This window comes from Nicotiana tomentosiformis, chromosome 4, assembly GCF_000390325.3.
Source record: "Nicotiana tomentosiformis chromosome 4, ASM39032v3, whole genome shotgun sequence".
NCBI classification, from domain to species: domain Eukaryota; kingdom Viridiplantae; phylum Streptophyta; class Magnoliopsida; order Solanales; family Solanaceae; genus Nicotiana; species Nicotiana tomentosiformis.
This window is the reverse complement of record NC_090815.1, coordinates 77,099,409-77,122,609: the sequence shown is the minus strand read 5'-3', so window position 1 is coordinate 77,122,609 and position 23,201 is coordinate 77,099,409. Positions and strand designations below refer to the sequence as shown.

Here is a 23,201-nt window from a genome sequence, read left to right as displayed (position 1 = left end):
TCATGCAGCTCATGCAGACAACTTACAAGCAGCTCAAGAAAAGTCTCGCAGTTGTTTCCTGAAAAGCCTCGCAACTGCTTCTTGAAAAGCCTCGCATCTCATTCCTTTCTTTTATAAATAGAGGAGTTTTCAGTTCATTATGTACATAAGTTTGAAGTTGAATAATATATCAGTTTCTCTCTATACTTATCTTTACTTTACGGTCTTTATTTTATAACTTGTTTCTCTTTTTCAACAAAAGTTAAATTATCATGTTATCTTTTTTTCCCCTAAAATATTTATAATATCTAATCTAGTAATTGAAACATGAACAAACCTCTCAAACTAAGCAATTGCTTATTTCCTATTACGACATCAAAAAATAAGGGGCGAAAGATTCAATCAACTAAATGTTACTTTTTCTACAAAAGTATTAAACCTTACCACCCAAACAACTTAGTCGGTAATAATTATATAGAAATTTAAATAGTTATATAGCAACTTTTAGTTTGTCCGTTGAAAAGTATTTCATCTATTCCATAATCAAGTAAATGTCTGTATTATGTTGATAAGCACATCTAAACTTCCGGGTAAATTTTGAATCAGTTCTTTCATTTCGAAATTTTTTCCGATTAGTCTGCTCAAAATAATTATATGTTTTCACATTAATTTTTTATTTTATTCATTTTATCCTTAATAAGATATTTTTATAGACACACAAATTGAAAGTCCCACAAATTTTTTTATCCTTTTAAATTTTAAGACCACAATTCTATATCTAATCAAACCACATAGCAATAGTACAATGAAAAAAATATATTTTATAGCTAAAAATTTATGGAAAAGTCATAGTAAGAGAAAAAAATTCCTATTTGACTTTCAATAGCAATAGTACTTACTGGGTACGACACGGAGGGAATTAATATTTTTTCAGGCAGAGAGTCAATTATAGTAACTTTTAACTTTTCCAAATCTTTTGCATAAACAAATTTATTCCCAAAGGAGTTGAACCGCACGCAACTCCATCTCGCGTCAATACAACCTCCTCCCCCCTCACTCCGAAAATGCAAGTACAAAATTTACATTTAAATTGTCGTGCCTCGTTTCGTAAATAATACCAAAAATCAAGGGTAAAATATACTCCTTCTTCTCTTTCCGACCCCTGAACGGCAATCCGACCACTCCACTCTCAATACACCTATATATCTACCAAAACTCTTTCTGAATATCTCTCTCTCTCTCACACACACACACCGAGTATACACACACGCACGCCACATTCTCTCTGCAATTCATCGTTCACCAATGCCGCCTTCAACCACCGCCGTCCCCGCCGTAAGTAATGATGTGGACCCTACAGTCTGGAAAGCAATCGCCGGCAACTCTGTCCAAATCCCAACCGTCGGTACCAGGGTTTACTACTTCCCGCAAGGACACGCTGAACACGCCAACTGTGGGTCACCTATTTTCCTCTCCTCTCTTATCCCTCCGTTTATTCTCTGTCGCGTACTCTCCGTCCGTTTTCTCGCTGATTCCGTTACCGACGAGGCTTATGCTAAAATTTTCCTGCTTCCGATTAATCAGAGCGAGGATAATAACGACGTTGCTGTGAATATGAATGGTGACGTGGAGGATGCAGAAAACGAAGTCGTTTCATTCGTGAAGATTTTAACACCTTCGGATGCGAACAATGGGGGAGGTTTCTCTGTCCCGCGGTTCTGCGCTGATTCGATACTCCCTAGGCTCAATTTCGTGGCTGAACCGCCGGTTCAGAATTTGTCTATTCGCGATATTCATGGTTGTGTATGGGAGTTTCGGCACATTTATCGTGGCACGCCTCGCCGGCATTTACTAACTACCGGCTGGAGCAAGTTCGTCAACAGTAAAAAGCTCGTCGCCGGTGATTCCGCGGTTTTCGTACGGAAAATTAACACCGGGGAACTTTACGTCGGAGTCCGACGAGCCACACGAGGAAACGACATTTGCGAGAGGTGGAATTCAACTGTTTTGAGAAGTACTGAACCAACCAGTAGCGGTGGGGAAGTTCGTTGGAGGACTGGGCAGGGGCGTGTGGCAACGGAGGCGGTTGTGGAGGCAGCAGAAATGGCAGCACGGGGAATGGCGTTTGAGGTGTCGTGTTATCCGCGGGCAGGCTGGGCAGATTTTGTGGTGAGGGCAGAAACAGTAGAGGCATCGTCAACTGTGTTTTGGACCGTTGGTATGAGAGTTAAGATGGCTGTGGAGACGGAGGATTCATCTAGAACGGCTTGCTTTCAAGGGACTGTTTCATCTGTCAATTTGCCTCAAAGTGGCCCTTGGCGTGGCTCTCCATGGCGAATGCTTCAGGTAAGTTATGATTCTGTTGCTATCTGTTGATTTATTTCTGATTATATGTCTATAAATTAGAGTTGTATGAATTGCAGACTAGTTATAATTGTTGTCATTTGAGCATGGAACTGTTTATGGTACTGCATTGGTGTTCTTTTCTGATCAAAGCTGTTGTTATCGTATCTGACGTCAAGGGACGTTGTTATCATTTCACACATAGTTGTTGCTTTCTGGGAATGAACAGGTTGTTGTTCAGGTGAGCTTTTAAGCGGGTTATATTAGTTTTGGATGGAAACCGTATGTCAGGACCAAAAAGTGCATTGGTGTTGCATACATGGAGGATTTTTAGTACGCCACATGATAATCAGGTGGATTTTGAGTAAACCAAACTTTTTATTTTGTTTGAAAATGTTAACAGTGTGTTCATCAGCATTACGGTTCAACTAAACAGAGTCTTGTTCATCTTACAAGAACTACTTTGAGTAAATCAAACTTAAGGGCTCGTTTTGAGTGTTTTCTCTATCCATTTGCAATGACTTGATACAAACTTTCTAAAGGAAGAGATTCTAGTCCTTAAGCACTTACGCAATTAAATTCTGTTGAGGATGCAGCAATTAATTGCCACGATTGTGTCCGAATAGTCATGTCATTCAATGCAATTGAAAGTTTCTGCAGTTGATAATCGTAATTTATGCCTACCATACTGGTGAATCTCAATCTGTTATGCTGTTAATGGACTTTTACACTGCAGAGTCCTTGGGACTTTTAGGTGATATGTGATAATTAGGCTAACTTTCTTTCAATAATTGTAATCGTCTTTTCAACCTCATTTACAGGAGGAAGTAAATAAATTTGTCGCGAAGCATGTTGTACGAATAGTAGGTTACATTAGTTTTGGTTATTCCTACTTATGCATTTACTTCCTCCAATGATTGGTTTGAAAATTTCCTGGTTCGGCCTAGTTTCTTACTTGGGCTTGAGGTAGTTCATTAGAATAAATGAGCTTGTTGTATTTACCATCTCTCTTAGTGAGGCTGCACAAGTGTTCTATGCCTAAAACAAAATGACATAAGTCAACTGAGTGTATGCTTTATCTTTTTTGAGGAAATGAGTTCATATTCTGCTTGAAATATTTACATTTCGCAAAAAAAGAAGGTTATATTCGGTAGCTTAAGTGGAATACTCTGGTCCTTTTCTTTTTTGATTGGTAACAGTGTATATTATAGAAGGACAGAGGAAAGCTCAGAGATCAGCTACTTTTTAGTGAGAGGAGCTCATCTTGGAACCTATCAAAATTAAAAAGATAAAAAAGTGCTTACAGAGATCAACTGACGTGTTTTTGGTTTCCGAGTGTAGCTTCATTTATTTGTATTTGATGTTTCTCATTTTATGTAGAATAAACTTCTTTAATGTTGTGCTATTACCTCTTCTATCCCTGTATAGCTTCTAATTTACCAATTGTTACAGCTTGTAATTGTCAGGTATATTGCTCGCACAATATTGTTTTGTTCATATAGCATATATATTAATTGTTCTAAATCAATTAAATCTCCTGCTAAGTGGTTAATAGTTATTAAGTTTTTTACTTATATTTTTGATGCCGAACACTCAAATGGGTGGCATGGCTAACATGGACATCAGTTAGGTATACCGTATACGCACGTGTGTAAGGCAATCTATATGCTGTGATCTGTACATTCTTCCTGTTGTTTATCTTTTGGACATGGAGATGTTTTCCATCTTTAACCGAACCTCTCTTAAGAAGAGTAAGAACAGGGAGAAGACATATTAGGATTAAAAAGATATAGAGCCTGTTTGGATTAGCTGATTTGAAGTAGCTGATAAGCATTAGGTGCCGAAAAGCACTTTTAAGTGCTGAAACTGATTTAATAAATAACCAGTTACGTGTTTGGATACAAGTGCTGAAATTAATAATAAGTTGTTGCAGTAATTGATAAAAAAGTGTTGATAAGCTCTTTTTCTGTTAAAATGACTTAAATAACCTTATAACTACTGCTTACACTTATAACGGCATAATTTCTTCAAAATTTTAGATTCCAGATCGATTCAAATACAAAATATTCTATTTGTCATTTTATTTTAAATACAAATGTGCTTAGATAAGATAATTTTTATGATAAATATAATTTATTTTATGATAAACATATAATTATAAGTCATAATAGTTAATAAATTGACAAAAGTTTCTCAGTAAAAAATAAACCTAAATAGGACAAAATATTTGAAGAGAAACAAACACTGTTTTCATCACCACAACACTTAGAAAGCAATACACCAAAAATTTTGATGTCCTCATTTATTACATACAGTTCAGAGATTAATATACAATCACAAAGATACAAATATGCAAAGGAATAGAGAATTTGCTTATCTTAAATAGTTAATGAGAATTCAAGACTTGAAGAGGAGGGGGGGTTTAGGTTTAAACAATACTTGAGGCAGTGAGTATCGATGTAAGAGTTTTTTTCTAAAAAAGAATAGTTTAAGGATAAAATAGTAAAAATCTTGGTCAAACTTAAAGTGCTTATAAGCTAACAATTCATAAGTTGGGGGTGACTAACTTATGGCTTTTGGCTTATTTTTGACTTATAAGCATGCGACTTATTAGCACTTTTAACTTTACCAAACGCGTGGATAAGCTGAAAGTGCTTATAAGCTAGTTTGACCAGCTTATAAGCTTAGCCAAACACCTTCATAGAAACAAGTGAAGACCCTTTCTAGAGAAGAGTAAAAATGGGGTGAAACGATATTAGGATTGCAAAAATATTGAAACAATTGAAGACGGTAATACCGAATTATTGGAGCAGGCAGAATACGACAAGACTTCTGAGAGAGAGAGAGAGAGATATTCCCTTTTTGTTTCTCAATAAAACTCCGTCAGTCCAAACAGATATGCTCCAGCCAAATGTTCAATCAAATTATAGTATAAATTTAGTCTACGGAGTAACAAAAACTAGGAAAGAAGATTGAATCCATCAAATTATAGTAAAGGATAAATTTAGTCTACGGAGTAACAAAAACTAGGGAAGAAGATTGAATCCATTAATGGAGATTGAATCCATTATGGAACCAACAACCCCCCGCCCCCAAAGAGAAAGAAAAAAGAAACAGAATCACCATTGATCGGCATAACCTACTGGGAGTTTGCAAGATTCTACGATTAGCTTCAGAAGATACAAAGAATATTTGTTGAAGATAGAAGAGATCAGGTTCACTCCAGCTTTGCCTTAAAAAAATTTAACACCAATGGCTGGTGTGTTTGAATTGTAGCTCAGAAAGGTAGCACAAGAACTTCAATCATTATTCTAGTAATGAATACGGAATGAAGAGAAAATTAAAAAAATTATTTTGTAAATTAAAAAATATTATTAAGGATAAACTAGTAAAAGTCTTGGTCAAACTAAAAATGCTTATAAGCTGAAAAGTCATAAGTTGGGGGTGACCAACTTATGGCTTATGACTGATTTTAACTTATAGGCACTTGGCTTATAAGCACTTTGGATGTTTACCAAACACGTAAAAAAGCCAAAACGTGCTTATAAGCCAGTTTGACCAGTTTATAAGCTTAGCCAAACACCCTCTTTATCAAAGAAGTGTTTGTTAATGGGGTTAAATTAAAGGAAAATCTTGAGGGTCTGATCTTGCAGAGCTCTAAGGTGTTGTGTGGTTTGCAAACATTTTATTTTTCGCATTATAATATGGGGATTATAATACGGGAAATAATTGCGGGATTATTTAATGGATATATACATTTTTTAGATGTTTGGTTCATTGAATTAAAGGGGACATGCAAGTTTAATATAAAACATGAGTTTGGTTTTACTTTAGATGAATTTGGATAATCTGTTATTTCCAATTTTAAACCTGGCTTTCTGAAAGGACTTTGGGAGATTTTTGAGAAGGGTATTTTCATAATTTGATTGTTTTATATTGTTATCCTTATCCTTCAACAAAATGCCCCGAAAAAATCCCGCATTTTATCTCGGAATTATCCTTGTTCTTCAATTAGACGGCCCATAAAGGTCCTTAGGTTAGAACATAAAAAGCCAATAGGAAATATACATATATCATCGGAGACTGGATTGATTAATAATTCTATTTAGGTTGTCTCATCAAAGTTCCCTTGATGTCATTGTGATTACAACTGGTCCTCCAACGGACTTGTAACCTACTTTTGTGATATGTAATGGACATTGTTTTGGCTGGATAGGAATGAAAACATAAAGAGGATTTTTTCAATCACATAGTTTTGTTTTTTCGCAGTTGTTGAACATTAAAAGATATAATTAACCCTTTCTGCATGGGGGCATGTATATTTTACCTTAATTAGCCCTTGTGCTTCTTTTGGCCGTTCCTGAACCCAGTTTTATTGACATTATCCACCCCAGTGTTAGTGCTCTCTTTGGAACACTATAAATAGTGTAAGTGGTCATACAACTGTAATACTCAATGTAAGTCAGCGTCAAATCTCACATGGAGCAATACTAGGGAGAATCGGATTGCTAGCGGAGTTATCACCTTTATGCTAAGTAAAAAATTGGAGTTACTACCTAAGGTAAACGTAAACTATCTAGGAAAGCAACTAAATGATCAACGACGTTCACAAGATTTGGGAGAGCAAGGGATTTAGACTTTAGGATTGCAAGCTCACATTAAGTGTAATTTAATTTATTGCCTAATCTCTCACCAATTATGCTTGAGTCAATCTCATTAGCCTTGAATTCTCTATAATTAGATTTTTAATTACCCATTAATATCTCCGATAATTAACAGGTTTATCCTAGTTAACTCTCCCGAGTTCAACCAAGACCCAATTTTAAATTTTTCTCTTCCGCTTTTAAACCAAAGTAAATGAGGTTTCAAGAGTTGATTGGCTCAAAGAACCCATACAATTGCAAGATTAATCAAATAACTATTAAGCCAAACACACTAGGTGAGAATTAAATTAAAATGTAAAATAAACAAGAAGTTAGTTTGCTACACTAGTTGTGGAGTTAACATAACAACCCATCTTCCAATCCATAGAAATCTTCCAAATATGAGAATAACAACTATGATACAAAAGATAGAGAAAGAAAGAACAGAAAAACTCTAAGCATTGCGCCATGTTCAATCGAAGGGGCAGGATGATAAGAAAATAGATCTTGCGCCTAACTCAACCCCAAAAAGTAGCTCATTAGGTGAGGATTGCTCAAAGACCAAATAAGAAGACTAATTGTCACATCCACCACTGATGTGAGATACTAACCCCCCTCACATCCAGACTTGGAAACTGGAGTGTGGACAACACAATATGAGGCCCAACATCGGGTAAACCAAGTATAGAGATGGGGCTGGCTCTGATACCATGATAAGAAAAGGATCTTGGGCCCAATTCAACCCCCAAATGCTGGCTCATGAGGGGGCGGATTGCCCAAGGTCATATAAGAAGACAAATTACCACATCCACCACTGATGTAGGATACTAACACAAGACACTTGAATCTTGCTCCCAAGCTCTGAGTCCCAGCTATATTAGCTTTCCCAACGACTAAGATGAGTATTTATATGATTTTTAATGACCTACAAAATTTCACCAAAAGTACCCCTCCGACCACTTTAGTGCTGCAATCTCGGGCCATAGGCTGTGATTGCAGCAATAGGCGTATTCCCGATTTAGACCAAGTCTCTTTGTGCTGTGATCACGGTTAAAGGCCTGTGATCAGCAATGCTGCTTTTTCCAAATTTGACCATTTCCCTATATGCCGTGATCCGACACATGCCCCGTGATCACAGCAACACTCGGATTCTTCCGGTTTCTTCTTTTGGCTTGTTATTTCTTGTTTTGTTCAAAACTTTCTCCAAATCATATAAAATCTGAAAATGCACACAATCTTTGATTAATGCTCTAAATTCTTCAATTGAAACACCAAATCTTAAGTAAATGATACTTATAATTTGGTGTTGCACCACTGACTTTTGTCCCGTTTTGTTAATAATTTCTGTATTTGCTTCATCAAGATAATTTCTGTATCTGTTCCCCCACTTGGTCGGTTGGCAGCACTGCTCTAATGCGCTTTCCCTGTCATCAAACGTTTTTGGGGATAAAGTGCGCTGTTCGTTCATAAACTGTTTATACCTCATACTTTGCCCACCAAACTGCTTCCTGAGGGCTTTTATTCCTCCAAGCTCCCTATCCATTTGGTTTGCTATCAATTGACAAAATATTCTTTTGTTGGTTTCCTTTCACATGATATTCAAATTTTTTTTCTTCCTCTTTGTTTACATGTATCCTCACCCAAGCTTCTCTATTATTCTTCTCTCTTTATGTGCTCCCTTCCACTATGACGTCCCGCTTTTTGAAAGGTTTATAGCTGCCACAGTTTTTCATGTCTCTTTCCCACTACCCAGTCGTCACCAGCAGTTCATCTTGTGCAAGCTCTTTTTTTCCCAATTAATTTTACAACAAAGTATTAAGGGCAATACTTTTAAAACCTGGAGGACCTAATTGTGTTTCTAGTGGATCTCATAACTTAGAATGGTAGAGGAAAACGTGAGAGGATGCTTACAAAAAGCAATCTAATATCTATTAATTCTGATGACGAAGAGCTGTAAATCTGAGGGAAATGATTCATTTTTATGCATGCGGAATATGTATATGATATTAAATAAGAGAATTTCAGCTAATTGCAACTAGATTGGTAGCTGGAGAGAAAATCTCAACTACTAATATCTTTGCTTACCATACTAATTTTAACATCTTATTAATGCAAAAGACATTGAGCATAGAGGTATTATATCTATGGAAGGTCCATATCTGTTATGGAAAGGCAAAAGAATTATAATTAATATCTTGGGGGGAAAATAAGGGAATGATGATAATACATTGATAACTGATTTGTCATTGATGGAACAATGATGAGGGATATAATTATTGAGCAGTCACCTCTTATGAAACTACATGCTTGCCGTTTCTTTTTTAGCACTATGATTGTACTTCTACAATTATTTGCCTTTTCTTTTCTTACTTGGTCGTGGAGCCAATGGTAAACTGATATTCAGGATTGTTTTTTTTTTTCTCTCCAGATTTTGACCTTTGAACTGTAAATTTTAATGAATCTTGTTAAACCAATATGAGTGTCCTCGCAATCTATAGAAAGAGAGAAGTTAGGACAATGTTCAGTCCATATTCAAGGCTACGATAAAGTTCAAATGGGAGCTTGGTAGTGGTTGAGGGAATGAGGATGCCAAAGGAGAGGAGGAGAAGAAGAAGAGAACAAAGAAAAAGTTGAGAGTTGGGCAACAGCAAGAATAGAAAGATGAGAAAGAAAGGAAAAAGAAACTCTTTCTATTAGCATTTAAAGTAAAAGTCAGCAAATGGGTGTGTGTTCTGTTCTCACATTAGGTGGTGCTTACTCATCTCACTTATTAGTGCGTCACAATTGTTTTTAATAAGTTCTGAGTTGTCTTAAGGGTAAGTAGTGCATGTACTAGGCTCTTTAATTGCACAATTAATAGAGCCTGTTATGCTATCACAATATCATTCAAGCTAATCTTTGCCTTTTATCTCTACATTTACTGAGGTTCTTTTTGCTCTAATCAGCCCAAAGTCTATGGATCTCATATTTAGAAGTGCAGTACCAAATTTACAGTGCGTCCTTCTGTGGATTTCCCTAATAATTAAGAACTAGGATAACTATCTTTTTAATATGGTAAATCTACACCCCCACCCTCCCCCATCCCCGTTCTGCCTAGAAATCAACCGTGGCCATTTCCCACTTTAATCTCTTGCTTGGCTTGAACTCCCAACCTCTTGGTTGGAAGTGCTGTTGGCATTGGAGCAACCTCACCAGTCATTGTGAACTGGTTTTACTCAACTACTAAAAGTTGCCAAGTCCAGAAGCATTGCCCATTTGGCTTCTCTCCTTATGTAATTAATAGAGCTATTATTTCTCGTTGGCTATGGTTTGCTTCCAAGCCTCATTTTCAGGTCAATCTGATATTCTTATGATTTCCATTGCAGATCACTTGGGATGAACCAGAAGTTCTTCAGTATGCTAAGAGGGTGAATCCTTGGCAAGTTGAGTGTATTCTTCCAATCCCGCAGCTTCACTCCGGATTTCCTCCATCAAAGAAGATAAAACTGCCAAATGGGTTGTTACCTGATGGAGAGGAAAGATTCTTCTTGCCTATGACAGGGCTGAGTAATCCTTTGATTGGACTTTGTAGCCCATCGTTGGGCAATTATACATCTTTTCCTGCGGGCATGCAGGGAGCCAGGCAAAATCAAATTTGTGTATCAAGTTTATCCAATGTTAAAAGCAATAACAACCTTGGGTTGGGCACTGACAATAGCTTAGATGAAGAATTCAAGCCAAAGCTTGAGAGTGTATCCACCAAGCTGAACATTGGCAGTTCATATTCAGACAACTTCTCTCCGGATAGTCAGAGCAGTGTACATTTTTGGGACAATGAGCTGGTTACAAAACCGGGTTCCAGCTCCTTGACAAAAGTTCGTGTCAATTCTTTCCAGCTATTTGGTAAGGTCATCCATGTTGAACCTGTTGAAGGAGGTTTTGATGGTTTCGGTTGCTCTGAAAATGATAGCATTGAAGTGTTTAAAGAGATAGATGGTGCATTCAAGTCTAACATTTCTCTGAGTAAACCTTATATCGAGATGTTTGACAGTCTTGATGTCCAACACCAAAGAGCCTCAGCTGTCGAAGCATGTTCCTTATGAGATAGCTATGATCCGTAATTACCATCAATCGGAAAGCTGTACAGGTAAAGTGCTACTTCACTGGACTATGCCTTGACTGAACATAAAGAGCTACTAGAACTTGCAGATTGATATCTTTACACTTTCTACTATATATCAAATATTCATTTCTGGTTCATTTTATTTATATCTGAAGATATGAGATTTTCGAGTACTAATATTAAGAGTTATCCTTCAAAATATCTTTTCTGGCCTGCCTGTTAGCCAGTGGAAATGGATCACCAGTTGCTACAATTACCTATTATTCTTGTGTTAAGAAATTAAGGGAACTCCCACTTTTCACTTTTGGACGGTGGGCATGATTCGAAGTTTGGGATATTAAGGTTATTGCTAAGAGGGTTATATGAAACTCATGAAATTGAGATAGTGTTCTGTTATAAATTTAACGGTAATTTCTGGTTCTTTTTATTTTAAATCTGAAGAAGTGAGATTTTCAAGTACTAATCGTAATGTTTAAATTTCTTTAACTGAGACGACCTGGTAGGCCAGTGGAAACGGATCACTAGTTGCTACACTTACTATCATTCTTGTCTTAATGATTAGAACTAAAGAGAATTTCCATTTTTTACTCTTGAAGGGACGACATAATCAGCAGTTTGGGATATTCTGGTTACTGCTCAGAGGAGTGTAAGTAACTTCATGAAATTAAGATTTTGGAGTTTGAAATGCTCTCGTGTTGTAGCTTGGTTTGTGTCCTGTTACTTATATTCAATCTCTGCTGTGTATCATGCATGAACTAGTAGGTTTTGAATCTGTCATGATTTCACGTTAGGCAACACTTGAGTAGTTGTAATTGCTATCTTACTAACGATTTAACAAACAATTGGATATTTTGGAGCTTGGGACAAACGTGTCTGTCTTCCCTCAGTTGGATTATGGACTTAATTTCAGCCTGGTGATTCTTCATAACATTCTGCTTGCAGTAGCCTTTCTTTAATCTCTTCTATTCTTTGCAGGTATCCAAGGAAGGAGCGGATTCAAGCAGTGGTTCCATTTTGGATTTTTGCTTTCCCGTGGAGATTAGAACTAGTGCAGGCTTTAGTCTAAGATGTTAGATGTCAAGTAAATATGTGTTTGCTTGATAGTGATGCCAGTACATGAGATTGTATTCTATATGTTCCTGTTAATACGTGTCTTGAAATATAACCTAATGTCCAGTTACCCTTTTAGATGCAAAGTTAGAATTTGCTATGGATGGTAGATGCTTTTTGATGGAGTTTAACAAATTTCGCATGCTATCTACGTTACCCAATATTTCGTCTTTTGGTAAATTTTATATGTTTGAATACGTTTTACCATTTCCAAATTTCACCTTTTTTACTTTCAAAATGCACTTATAAATCCCCTTGGAACTTAATTACGAAAAAAAGATCAAATTGTCTACTCAAAAGGAAACAATTGTCACAGCTGCACCTGCTTCCACTCTGAAAATAAATTTCTCTCAGCGTTTGGCTAAATTAGTTTCTACATTTATCCCTTGAAATAAAGGTTTGTGTTTACCTTTTTGCATCTCTTTTTCTCCACTGATTACTTATTGAATATGTCTAGAATACTGTTCTGAGGACCACAGCTTGTATCTATGTGAAACACGTCAGTTAATTATAACAAAATGTATTATGCATTTTTGGATGTTATTGCCACTTAAACCAAGTCCCTCCTGTAGTGTGACTTAAAATAAATATAAGTTACAGGTATTATAGTCCTAATCATAATGCAGCGACTATAATTCAGTAGTATCAAAATCTCCTACAACCAATGGATCGGAATACCTCACGAGTCAAGAACCTTGTGGGCTGTCTGTCCTCTAGTCTCTAGACCTTCTTGATTAAATCAAGGCAATGATGATTTTGTTGGTAGCCCGGCTTTGTCCATTTTCTTATGCATAGTAGTAGAGTTCAATTAATAAACGGATGTGCAAAGGCCTGAGTTTGTCTAGAAATGAACATATTGTGTACATTGATCGGGTATACGATCATTTCTAGAATACCAAATAGCAAACTCATTTGGTTCTTAATGAACTAGATCACATCATGCTATCTAACTGTCACCATCCTGCAGGATATTTAGCTCTCCATCTTCATATTCAGTATATCATTCAACTCTTTTAACATCATAGGAGATGCAGAGCATTACAATTCGAATCTTCAGCCCTAAAAAAAAGCATCACAAACACCAATGCTTTAGCAATCAGAGATATCTGCCAAAATTTGTCAGACTAGCTCACCCGTGCATCGTAAAAAAAAGAAGAAAAAACAATAACCTCTAGAATAGGTATCATTAAGACCAGAATAGGAAGCAGGGACAACAGGAATGGCATGAACATCGCAGAATTGACAAAATAAAACTCATTCCATTCTGACTGTGCTTTTGCTGCAGTAATTTTGAGATCAATCAAATTACCATTAACACAGAAAGATTAGTTCCTAGCTTCCCAAATTAGTCAACTTAAAGGTTGAGGGGGCTATGTGTAAGAAGAGTAGGGGCAAAGCGACCGGGCCGGATGAAATCCCGGTGGAGTTTTGGAAGAGTGCGGGCAAGGCAGGCTTGGAGTGGCTCACTAGGTTATTTAATGTCATTTTTAGAACGAAGAAGATGCCTGAAGAGTGGAGGTGGAGCACGATGGTTCCTGTATACAAGAACAAGGGTGATCCAAAATTGCAATAACTATAGGGGTATCAAGCTGATTCGCCATACTATGAAAGTCTGGGAGAGAGTGGTAGAGCTAAGGGTGAGGAAGAGGGTGTCTATTTCCGAGAACCAATGTGGGTTTATGTCAGGGCATTCGACTACAGAAGCCATCCACCTTGTTAGGAGATTGATGGAGCAGTATAGGGAGAGAAATGACTTGCATATGGTGTTCATCGACTTAGAAAAGGCGTACGATAGAGTTCCGATGGAGGTTTTGTGGAGATGTTTGGAGGCTAGAGGTGTACCTGTTGCCTACATTAGGTTGATTAAGGACATGTATGATGGAGTAAAGACCCGAGTGAGGACGGTGGGTGGGGACTCGGACCATTTTCCGGTTATGATGGGGTTGAATCAGGGGTCGGCACTCGACCCTTTTTTGTTTGCTCTGATGATGGACGTAGTGACGCGCCACATCCAAGGGGAGGTGCCGTGGTGCATGCTATTTGCAGACGATATTGTATTGATTGACGAGACGCGAGACGGTGTGAACGCGCAATTAGAGGTATGGAGTCAAATCCTGGAATCTAAAGGTTTTAAGTTGAGCAGGACCAAGACAGAATACTTGGAGTGTAAGTTCAGTGGCGAGACTCAAGGGGGAAGGGGAGGTGAGGCTGGACTCGCAAGTCATCCCTAAGAGAGGGAGTTTTAAGTACCTTGGGTTTATTATTCAGGGGGGTGGGGAGATTAATGAAGATGTCACACATCGTATTGGGGCGTGATGGATGAAATGGAGACTCACTTCTGGTGTTTTATGTGACAAGAAGGTGCCACCGAAACTTAAGGGTAAGTTCTACAGAGTGGTGATCAGACCAACGATGTTGTATGGGTTGAGTGTTGGCCAATAAAGATCGCTCATGTCCAGAAGATAAAGGTAGCAGAGAAGATGATGTTGAGATGGATGTGCGGGCACACCAGGTTAGATAGGATCAGAAATGAGGTTATTCGCGACAAGGTGGGTGTGGCCCCTATTGAGGACAAGATGCGGGAAGCGCGGCTTAGGTGGTTTGGTCATGTGAGGAGGAGGAACACAGACGCCCCGGTGAGGAGGTGTGAGAGGTTGACATTGGAGGGCTTACCGAGAGGTAGAGGTAGGCCAAAGAAGAGGTGGAGAGAGGTGATTAGGCAAGACATGGCGCAGCTTCAGCTGACCGAGAACATGACCCTTGATAGGAAGGTATGGAGGTTGAGGATTAGGGTAGTAGAGTAAATAGTCTAGAGTGTTCATAACAGTACTGTTGGCACGCAGTCTCGCTTTCTGTGGGCAGTAGATTTTTATGACTAACCGTAGTTTTCTTTCATTGTTGATTACCTTAATATCTTGTTGTTCTTATTCTGCTTTTATATGACTTTTTGGTACTGCCCCTTCTTGTCTATATTTTCATTAATGTGGTGTTTATGCTTTCCTGAGCCGAGGGTCTATTGGAAACAGCCTCTCTATCCTCACAAGGTAAGGGTAAGGTCTACGTACACACTACCCTCCCCAGACCCCACGGTGATAAGACTGGGTATGTTGTTGTTTAAAGGTAGACAACTCAATAAGTTATGCTAATTTCCGCTTTTTATTTTTAGCAGGGCCGTGCGTGATTATCAGATTTACGACCACATTCCATTATATTTGGATCATAAGAGTAATATACGATGGAGGTTAGGCCACCTCTTAGATTAATGTCTCAGAAGATGAACGAAAAATACATATTAAATAACACATGTCAATGGTTTCATTTTCTTGATGATACATTACTGCTACTACTACTACCATCATTCAGTCGCCCAACTACTGCTACTACTACTACCATCATTCAGTCGCCCAACCTCTAACTGACTAATCCCCCCTCCAACCCCCCCCCCCCCCCCCAAAAAAAAAAAAAAACCCTTATACTTAGGTAAAAATCTAGACTTAAAAGTTAAAACTATGGACACTACGCCCCTCATTTCTTCCTTGAAGATTTTGCAAACTACAGATCTCCTCACAAAGAATCAGGAATTTTGCAATACGAAATAGTACAAACAAGTATAGCAGCCAGCAATAATGCAAGCAAGATATCCTTAACCCCCAGCAGCATTTTTCTTCCCAACCTTTTTAGTTCAATAGAAGTCAGTCATTGGTATAAGCCAATAAACCTCTGTTGGACTCTAAACCAAAGTAGACATTTCTAAAATTAGCTTTAGGGCATTCAGGAAAATTCCACGATTGAGCAGTTAGGGGTATCTTTAGTTCTCCAAGATGTTTTAACTGAAAAACACATCAGGCTTTAACAAATTAACCAGAATAACATTAATAAGCAAGCAAAACCTGGGAGACATTACATGCCTCTAGCTAAAATTAAGGAGTCACTGGGAAACAGGAAGCAAGACAACATTGGAACAGCAAATTGTGATGCCATCATAAACCAAGCATCAATTGGGGTCTTCTTTATTTTGTACAGCACATGACTATATCCTATTAGGAAAATGATTTTTATCGGGCATAGTGACTGGAAGGAGAACTGATTTTCAACAGAAAAAAGAAAATTTGATCAAGCTAGTGTCACGTTGCCAGATTCAGTAAATTTGACATCTCAGAATGCAACATCTTGTTTGAAGAACATGAACATGTGCCAACCGTATCTGGGGGTTTATTTCAATAAGCATCAGATCCAGATGCTCCAAAGAAATTCCAAAATGTATCATAATCCCTGCTTTTAATGAATCAGTCCAAATGTATAATCAAATTATCGTACTTCACTTTAACATCTTGAACGAGTATCTAATAAAGCACAAACACTCATGTTGGAAGTACATACAGTTTTTAAAAAAATAAACAGTACATACACAGTAGTACTCGATTAAGGAGTAACTCTTCTGCCATCCAGAGATGCATGCATAGTGTTGGATCAAATTATGTGAGATATTACCTTCATGAACTTTTCTGGCAAATAGCAACACCGACAAAAATGGAGAACAACGCCAAAAAAGCTCCCTTTCTTGAGAGCATCAACTCGGTCCAAGTCAAGGGCTTTGTAATCTGAATTAACACTTTCTGGAATTCTTCATGCAAAGCCTCAAGTGTGCCAGTGTTATCAATCACAATATCTGCCTTTGATCTCTTAAGATCCAGTGATATCTGTGCATTTATCCTGCTCTTGGCCTCCTCCTCCATCGATCCATCTCTCGTCATGAGCCGCTGCAGTTGCGTCTCAGGATCAACCCAAACGACAACAATGGGTTTAGTCCACTTATCCATCTTGGCCTCAAACAAAAGAGGAACATCAAGAACAATAATGGAGTAACCCTTCATCCATAGCTTCAAAACTTCCATTAAAATGCCACGTGAGATAAATGGTGCTAGCAACCTGTGCAAACACAATTCCGAGTTCAAAACCTTACATTGGAACAAAAATCTTTTATGTGATATTGCGCAAATTCAACTCTTGGGCAATCTGAAAAATTAGGCAAAAATATTATTTAGACAAAAAAAAAGAAATAAATTAGTAGCTTAACATATTTTGTCATTGCAGTACATTTTGCTGCTCCTTATCTTGTATCTCAAGAAGCCAAGATCTTTTTGAGTGCCAACTTCAGCAGAATTGAAAACTATTGCTACATTGCCATTGGATTGACCTCGCAAGCTATAGTGTACTCAACAAAGGCGAAATTGGTGTTGACACTGTAAAATTCCGAAAACGGCACAATGAGAAGGTAGGTCTCCTTTGCTACCAGCCATGTAAAGCATTCTACTTTATAGGGAGCTTTATTTCTCCAGATTTTCTTCCAAGGCCACAATTAGAAGGATGAAGGGGGTTTAGTCAAAGTGCTGCAGCTAGACTTAATGGAGAAGAGACAAGTGGATTTTCCCTTCCAAAGCAGGGTGTCTGCCTGTCTGGTTGAAAGGCAATACAACTGTTGAGGAGCTCTAGAAGAGGGAGCACCCTCCAAGTCCACACCTAATAGTTATTCCAGCCCTAGTAAGATTTAATGTCTGCAATTACTGCTTTGGGACTGGAGGAGATGTTAAAGAGTTGAGGGAATTGCTTTTGGGAGAATAACCTAGCCTTATGTATTTCCAGAAGCTTATCTTACTCCATCCCCAACTTGAAAGCTAGCAAGAGGGTGAAACTTGTTCCATAGAGCTGATGTGCTTCCAAACTCCATGACCATGGTGAGAAGAGGGTTTTTTTGGGTAGTTCATGGGCTTTGGAGGTCATATTTGGTCTTAATGGCATTTCTGCAGAATGCATTCTCCTCAAGATTGAGTGCAGATAATAAACTATCCTTTCTTACAGCAAATGTAGTTCTTTTAGCACAACTTAAACTGAATCTCGTCTAACAAGAAAGCAGCAATCTTGCAATTATCTTCACATGCCTTTATGAATGGAAATAGCTTCAACCACGAGGGATTTATTGGCCTTCATTTTTCAAAGAGCTACTAAATCCGCCAATCCAAAAAAGAGGATTACTTTTTACTGACCAAAGTCAAACAAATGTCATTGATAACAGTTGTTAGAAACATTTAGTTTAATATTCTGAAAGACAAAAGTTTGATAATCTAGTGATTACTTGTAGTTTCTATTTCTCCAAGTTCATCCTTAATCTCACTCCCAAAATTGGTTTTGATGAGGAATCTCAAGGAAACTCCAAATTCATCACAGCATAGCAAACCAGAATCAGCTATAGGAAGAGGTTTTTCAGATGCATAGCCTTTCTTCTTCATAAGTTTTGATTGTTTTAAAGGAATGGCCCTGAATCCTTTTTTATTAATGTTACTCTGATGAAAATAAGAAAAATAGGGGGAAGTACTACTTTCCACTTCTTTTGGATTGACTATGGTATCCAATTGAAATACTGAATACAGAACTAATCATGCGTGGATCATTTTCATAACAAACTTTACCTATTAAGAAGCTGACGCTTTCCTGGATCAGAGAATACTATTTGACCTAACTTTGCACGATCAACTTCTCCATTGTCCAGTAAGATGTCCTCACCAAATGCAGACACAACTTTTTTCCAACCACCAGTTCCTTTCTTCAAAACGTTCTACATAATTTAATATTTTGTTAGTAAAGAGCTTTATCCAAAAATTTACACAAAATTTAGTGGTATGCCGAAATTCAACAGTTAACAATAACAAACCCAGTGTAATCTTAGAAGTGGGGTCTGGGGAGGGTGATGTGTACGCAGACCTAGACCTTACCCCTACTTGTGAAGATAGAACCCAAATCCATCAGTTAATTAAACATAATATTTTGAGACTCTTTATATTTGATGTACTAAATAAACCTAGTAAAAGAACAGATAAATCAAGAGGAAAAAGTAGTTACACGAGCTACAATATCAGCATCAACAACAGGAATACCATGAGCTTTGAAAAGATTGGAGACAGTGCTCTTCCCTGAAGCAATTCCTCCAGTCAATCCCACTATCCTCATTCTTACTTCGAGAACAAATCAAGAAATGAAGAACAACTCTGATGCTGATCTCAGTTACTTCCTCTGCTGCTCACGATTCCATTGACCACCTAGCTTCTTGATTTCAAATTGGAATTTGACAAAAGTTGCAGGTTCATCGCCAAGAATATTAAGTACATAATTTCTACTGCATACTAAAATTTTCAAGCATTGTAAACACCACATGTCCCATCAGCAAAGGTAAAAACATTTTCAAGATTAAAAAAATGGACCTGTAATCCAAATTGGTGGAAAGCACTCAAACATAAAGAAAGAGTTCAATCATCTAATTAGTTAATATTCTTAGAGAAGTAATATTGTACCACTTAATTAATGAAATCATACATGCGAGTTCACTGCATCAGTGGAGAAATTTTGTTAGTTTACATATGAAATAAGCTAAGAAACTCAAAAACATAAAAGTGATTAGTGAACAGAAATACAAGTAAACTCCTAGATGGTTTTCACTTTTCAAGAAAAACATATCCTCCTTTGATAACTAGTTTTCAAGAAAAAACATATTCAATGGCAATTGTTGGATGATTTTCAAAAGAACATGATCAAAGAAAGCATATTCAACAAAAAAATAATAAAGCTAAACTTAAAATGATGCTAAGGTGCCATTGGCAAAAGGTGGAACTTTCCTCCTTGGTGGCAAGGGGTTGAACCCTATTGGAAACACATTTCAAAAAAAAAAACAATCAAGCTAAACCTTTACATCATTACAGTTTTCTAAGAGAAAGAAGCTAACAATTTGAGAGAACATACATTTTGCACCTCAACCCTCTGCTAAATTAATACTCCTAGCTTATTAGAAGTTCTCTCTTAAAACCACTATTATATCATAATTAAGAAGAACAAACAAATTTAAATGAGTAAATCAGAACTTGTTCTAGAATACGTGGGGAAATGTCACAGTTTTCAAATGTTTGATACAGAATAAAATGCTTAATCTTTATGAATAAACAGGATGATAAAATTGGTAGAGATTGAAAAAAGTAACAGTCCAAAGGTTTAGGATCAAATTTGTTAATTAGGACCCCTAGTTTATCCACCCATAGATCCACATGGGGATCAGTCAACACTTTTGTTTAAAGTATTGAACTAATACGTACTGTAAAAACCATAAACACAACGGAATCTCCTAAACACTATAAGCAAATATTTGTTAAAAGGCTGACTAAAACAGAAGAAGATGGAAATGATCAATGAATTCATACCTTCACTAACTGTAATACATGAATATCGGCAGGCGGCTATGCGAAATTATAGCCCACCTCTGTCCCGGGAGATTTTCACAAATGCTGCTGTTTATAGAGAAAAAAAGCCGAAGAATTCCTCAATTTTAGGCTTTAAATGAAAAAAAATAGTCCTTATTCTTTAACTTGAAGCACTATTAACCTTCTAACTTTGCAAAATAGGTGCACTTTTAGTCCAAGCTAACAAATACCGTCAAACGGAACCCAGTAAAATACTTGCCCAACTCAAGCCACCCATTTCCTGATAATTTTCTTTTCAACTAACTTATTGGACTCGTCTTTCCCCAAAGGGAAAAAGGTCAAATTTACCCATCTACTTTGCGAAATGGATTAAGTTTACCCTCCATTATACTATCCGTTCAAAAATATCCCGATGTTATACTAGCAGCTCAAATATACCCCTCCTCCATTAGAGTTGTCTAAGGTGGACACCCAATCCCACATAGCATTGACATCTTGGTGAGGTGGATACCACGTGGCATGCCACCTCACCAGCCCAATCCATTTTACCCTCCCTCTCCCACTTCTTCTTCCACCACTAGCAGTGCTCCCCCTCCCCCTCCTCCACCATTACCATCAACACCACCATGACTATTGGACTCTATGATATAATCTACAAATCTAAGTAATTAATAATCATGATAGATAATACTTTTGTATGATAAGAAAGCAAAAATATTCAGTAAATTACTTAACAGTAAAAATTGCTTTCAAAGGGCTGATAACTAATCGCAATATGAAAAATTCCATTTTTAAGGCCATAATATCTTTTTCTCCTTCTTCCATAATATCAGTTCTCAAAAACATTTATTAGGATTCGTCAAAAGGAAAATCAATATACTCAACAACTTCAGACCCATTATCACATGAAAAGCAAATAAGAATTGCATATAATTTTATCTTTTTCAATATATGTGAAATTTCATTTTGCTTAGACACGACTAAATTAAGGAAAGATTAAAATCTGTAAAAATATTTCAGAGGTGTAAACACAGAATTAGTTACTCAAAACAAAAGTTATTCCCTATTTCCAAAAACCAAAACACTGAAACAAGTATTGAATCCTATTTCCAAAACCCAAAACACTGAAACAAGTATTGAATTGTGAATGAAGCATTTGGGCCAGTTCACAATAAAAGTAAGACAATTAATTTGGAAAAAGGAGGAGTAAATTTACTTACGGAAAAACACATTCCATATAAAATCGTCTACACAAAGTAGAACATATTTAAGTAGAAATTACAAGAAACTCGATTAAGAGATGGCAACATAAATAGGAATTTGTTCAATTTCCTTTCCATGAGAGAGAAGGAATCTTAGAGGAAACTTACAACTTCGATTTCACTGGAGAAGAGTACGCATAGAACTTTGCTGCCTAAGAGAGGAGGAATCTACCGATGGTGGCAGTGATGGCGGAGGGGGAGAAGTGGCGTCCACCTTGCTAAATTGTATTTTTTAACCAAATATTTGACCCCTTTCCCTTTCCCAAATAGTATGAGACAATGTGGGGTCGAAAAACAAAAGCAAAAATTTCATAAAAGTAATAATCTAGCTATATTAAAATCACAAAGTTATTAACGAAATATTTTTGTCTTTTTTATCATTTAAATATAAATTATACATTAAACTAAACTGTAATTTAATTTATTCTCCTAATAATTAAAATTTTAAATTAACTAATTTTTTTATTATTAATTTTTTCCTTCTTTTGGATATATAAGTCCTATCTTCATTCGATTTTATAATCAAAAGACTTTATTTAAATATAACTAAGGAAGGATTCAAATATCAATGTAAATTAGAAAAGCAACTTTCAAATTCATATTTGAGTACTAAGTAATGAACGATTTACAATCAAGTTTCAATCCATTGGTCTACTCTCATCTCACATTGTTGTACGAATTTCATAAAGATCTTTTTTGAGGGCATTCACATCTGGCATACCTGGCAAGTGATCAAGGTAGGGAATCTTCCTTGAATGAAATGACACATGCGACTCGTACACCGTTGGTCTAACGGTAGGTGGAGTCTGCATATACGGAGCATGTTGAGTGGTGGCATCATGGTCCATCGTCAAATCTGATTGCTCATTGTCACTCTCATCTGTGAAGGGTAGTTCCTCATTTTCACTCTCATGTGAGAAGGGTGCTTCATCACCTGACTCATCAGCGTTGTTGTCATAGACACTATCATCTTCCTCACTCTGTGCATCTACCATATCCTGATTTATAATATCGTCATCACTCAACTGAGTTAGGGCAAGACCGTCATGTTGCTCATTTTCCCTGCACAACCAGTCGAATAATTGATATTTGTACATCTTAACAGAATATATTAATTTTAATGCGTAAACATACCATTCATAATTTGTAGATAGCCCATGATACACATTATCAAATTGTTGATGACTCGACGATGGACCAGCATGATCCATCCCTCCAAAAGTAGGTAGATTCCCACTGTTAGTTGGTTCATAACTAGTAAAATTCATATCTGGTCGGTAACTCTTTTGAAAGAAATACGAGTTATTATTATTATTATTATTATTATTATTATTATTATTATTATTATTATTATTATTATTATTATTATTATTATTATTATTATTATACGCATAAAACAAATAGGTATACTACAATATGGTAAGTTGCAAGTTACCACTCGGCCTGTGAATTCTATAAACTTAGCAACCCTCTATGATTCTGCATTGACGAGAAGTTGTGTCCTCGCTCCTCGTTAACC

At 36.9% G+C, this 23,201-nt stretch overlaps 2 protein-coding genes across 18 annotated transcripts; one reads left to right on the top strand and one right to left on the bottom strand.

The window, feature by feature from the left end:
- Positions 1-1,113: 1,113 nt before the first annotated feature.
- LOC104118205 (auxin response factor 17) lies at positions 1,114-12,338 on the top strand. Of its 2 annotated transcripts, XR_691220.4 has the most exons (4): positions 1,115-2,325; positions 10,331-11,091; positions 11,664-11,713; positions 12,043-12,338. XR_691220.4 is itself a non-coding variant. In XM_009629404.4 (3 exons), the coding sequence occupies exons 1-2, from the start codon at positions 1,285-1,287 to the stop codon at positions 11,045-11,047; spliced, it is 1,758 nt and encodes a 585-aa protein (XP_009627699.1). In that variant the 5' UTR covers positions 1,114-1,284; the 3' UTR covers positions 11,048-11,091; positions 12,043-12,338. The 2 variants fall into 2 exon arrangements, 1 of the variants encoding a protein (XP_009627699.1); XM_009629404.4 differs by lacking the exon at positions 11,664-11,713 and having other exon boundaries at positions 1,114-2,325.
- Positions 12,339-12,698: 360 nt separating this feature from the next.
- On the bottom strand, positions 12,699-21,947 carry LOC104118206 (dephospho-CoA kinase). Of its 16 annotated transcripts, none has more exons than XM_070199874.1 (5): positions 21,791-21,947; positions 19,075-20,507; positions 18,645-18,790; positions 16,669-17,106; positions 12,699-13,236 (listed from the first exon to the last, which is right to left on the bottom strand). In XM_070199874.1, the coding sequence occupies exons 2-4, from the start codon at positions 19,180-19,182 to the stop codon at positions 16,671-16,673; spliced, it is 690 nt and encodes a 229-aa protein (XP_070055975.1). In that variant the 5' UTR covers positions 19,183-20,507; positions 21,791-21,947; the 3' UTR covers positions 12,699-13,236; positions 16,669-16,670. The 16 variants fall into 16 exon arrangements, with proteins under 16 accessions (XP_070055975.1, XP_070055976.1, XP_009627701.1 ...); XM_070199875.1 differs by lacking the exon at positions 12,699-13,236 and adding an exon at positions 16,368-16,449; XM_009629406.4 differs by lacking the exon at positions 12,699-13,236 and having other exon boundaries at positions 16,439-17,106; positions 19,075-19,355; positions 20,421-20,507.
- Between the last annotated feature and the right edge of the window lie 1,254 nt (positions 21,948-23,201).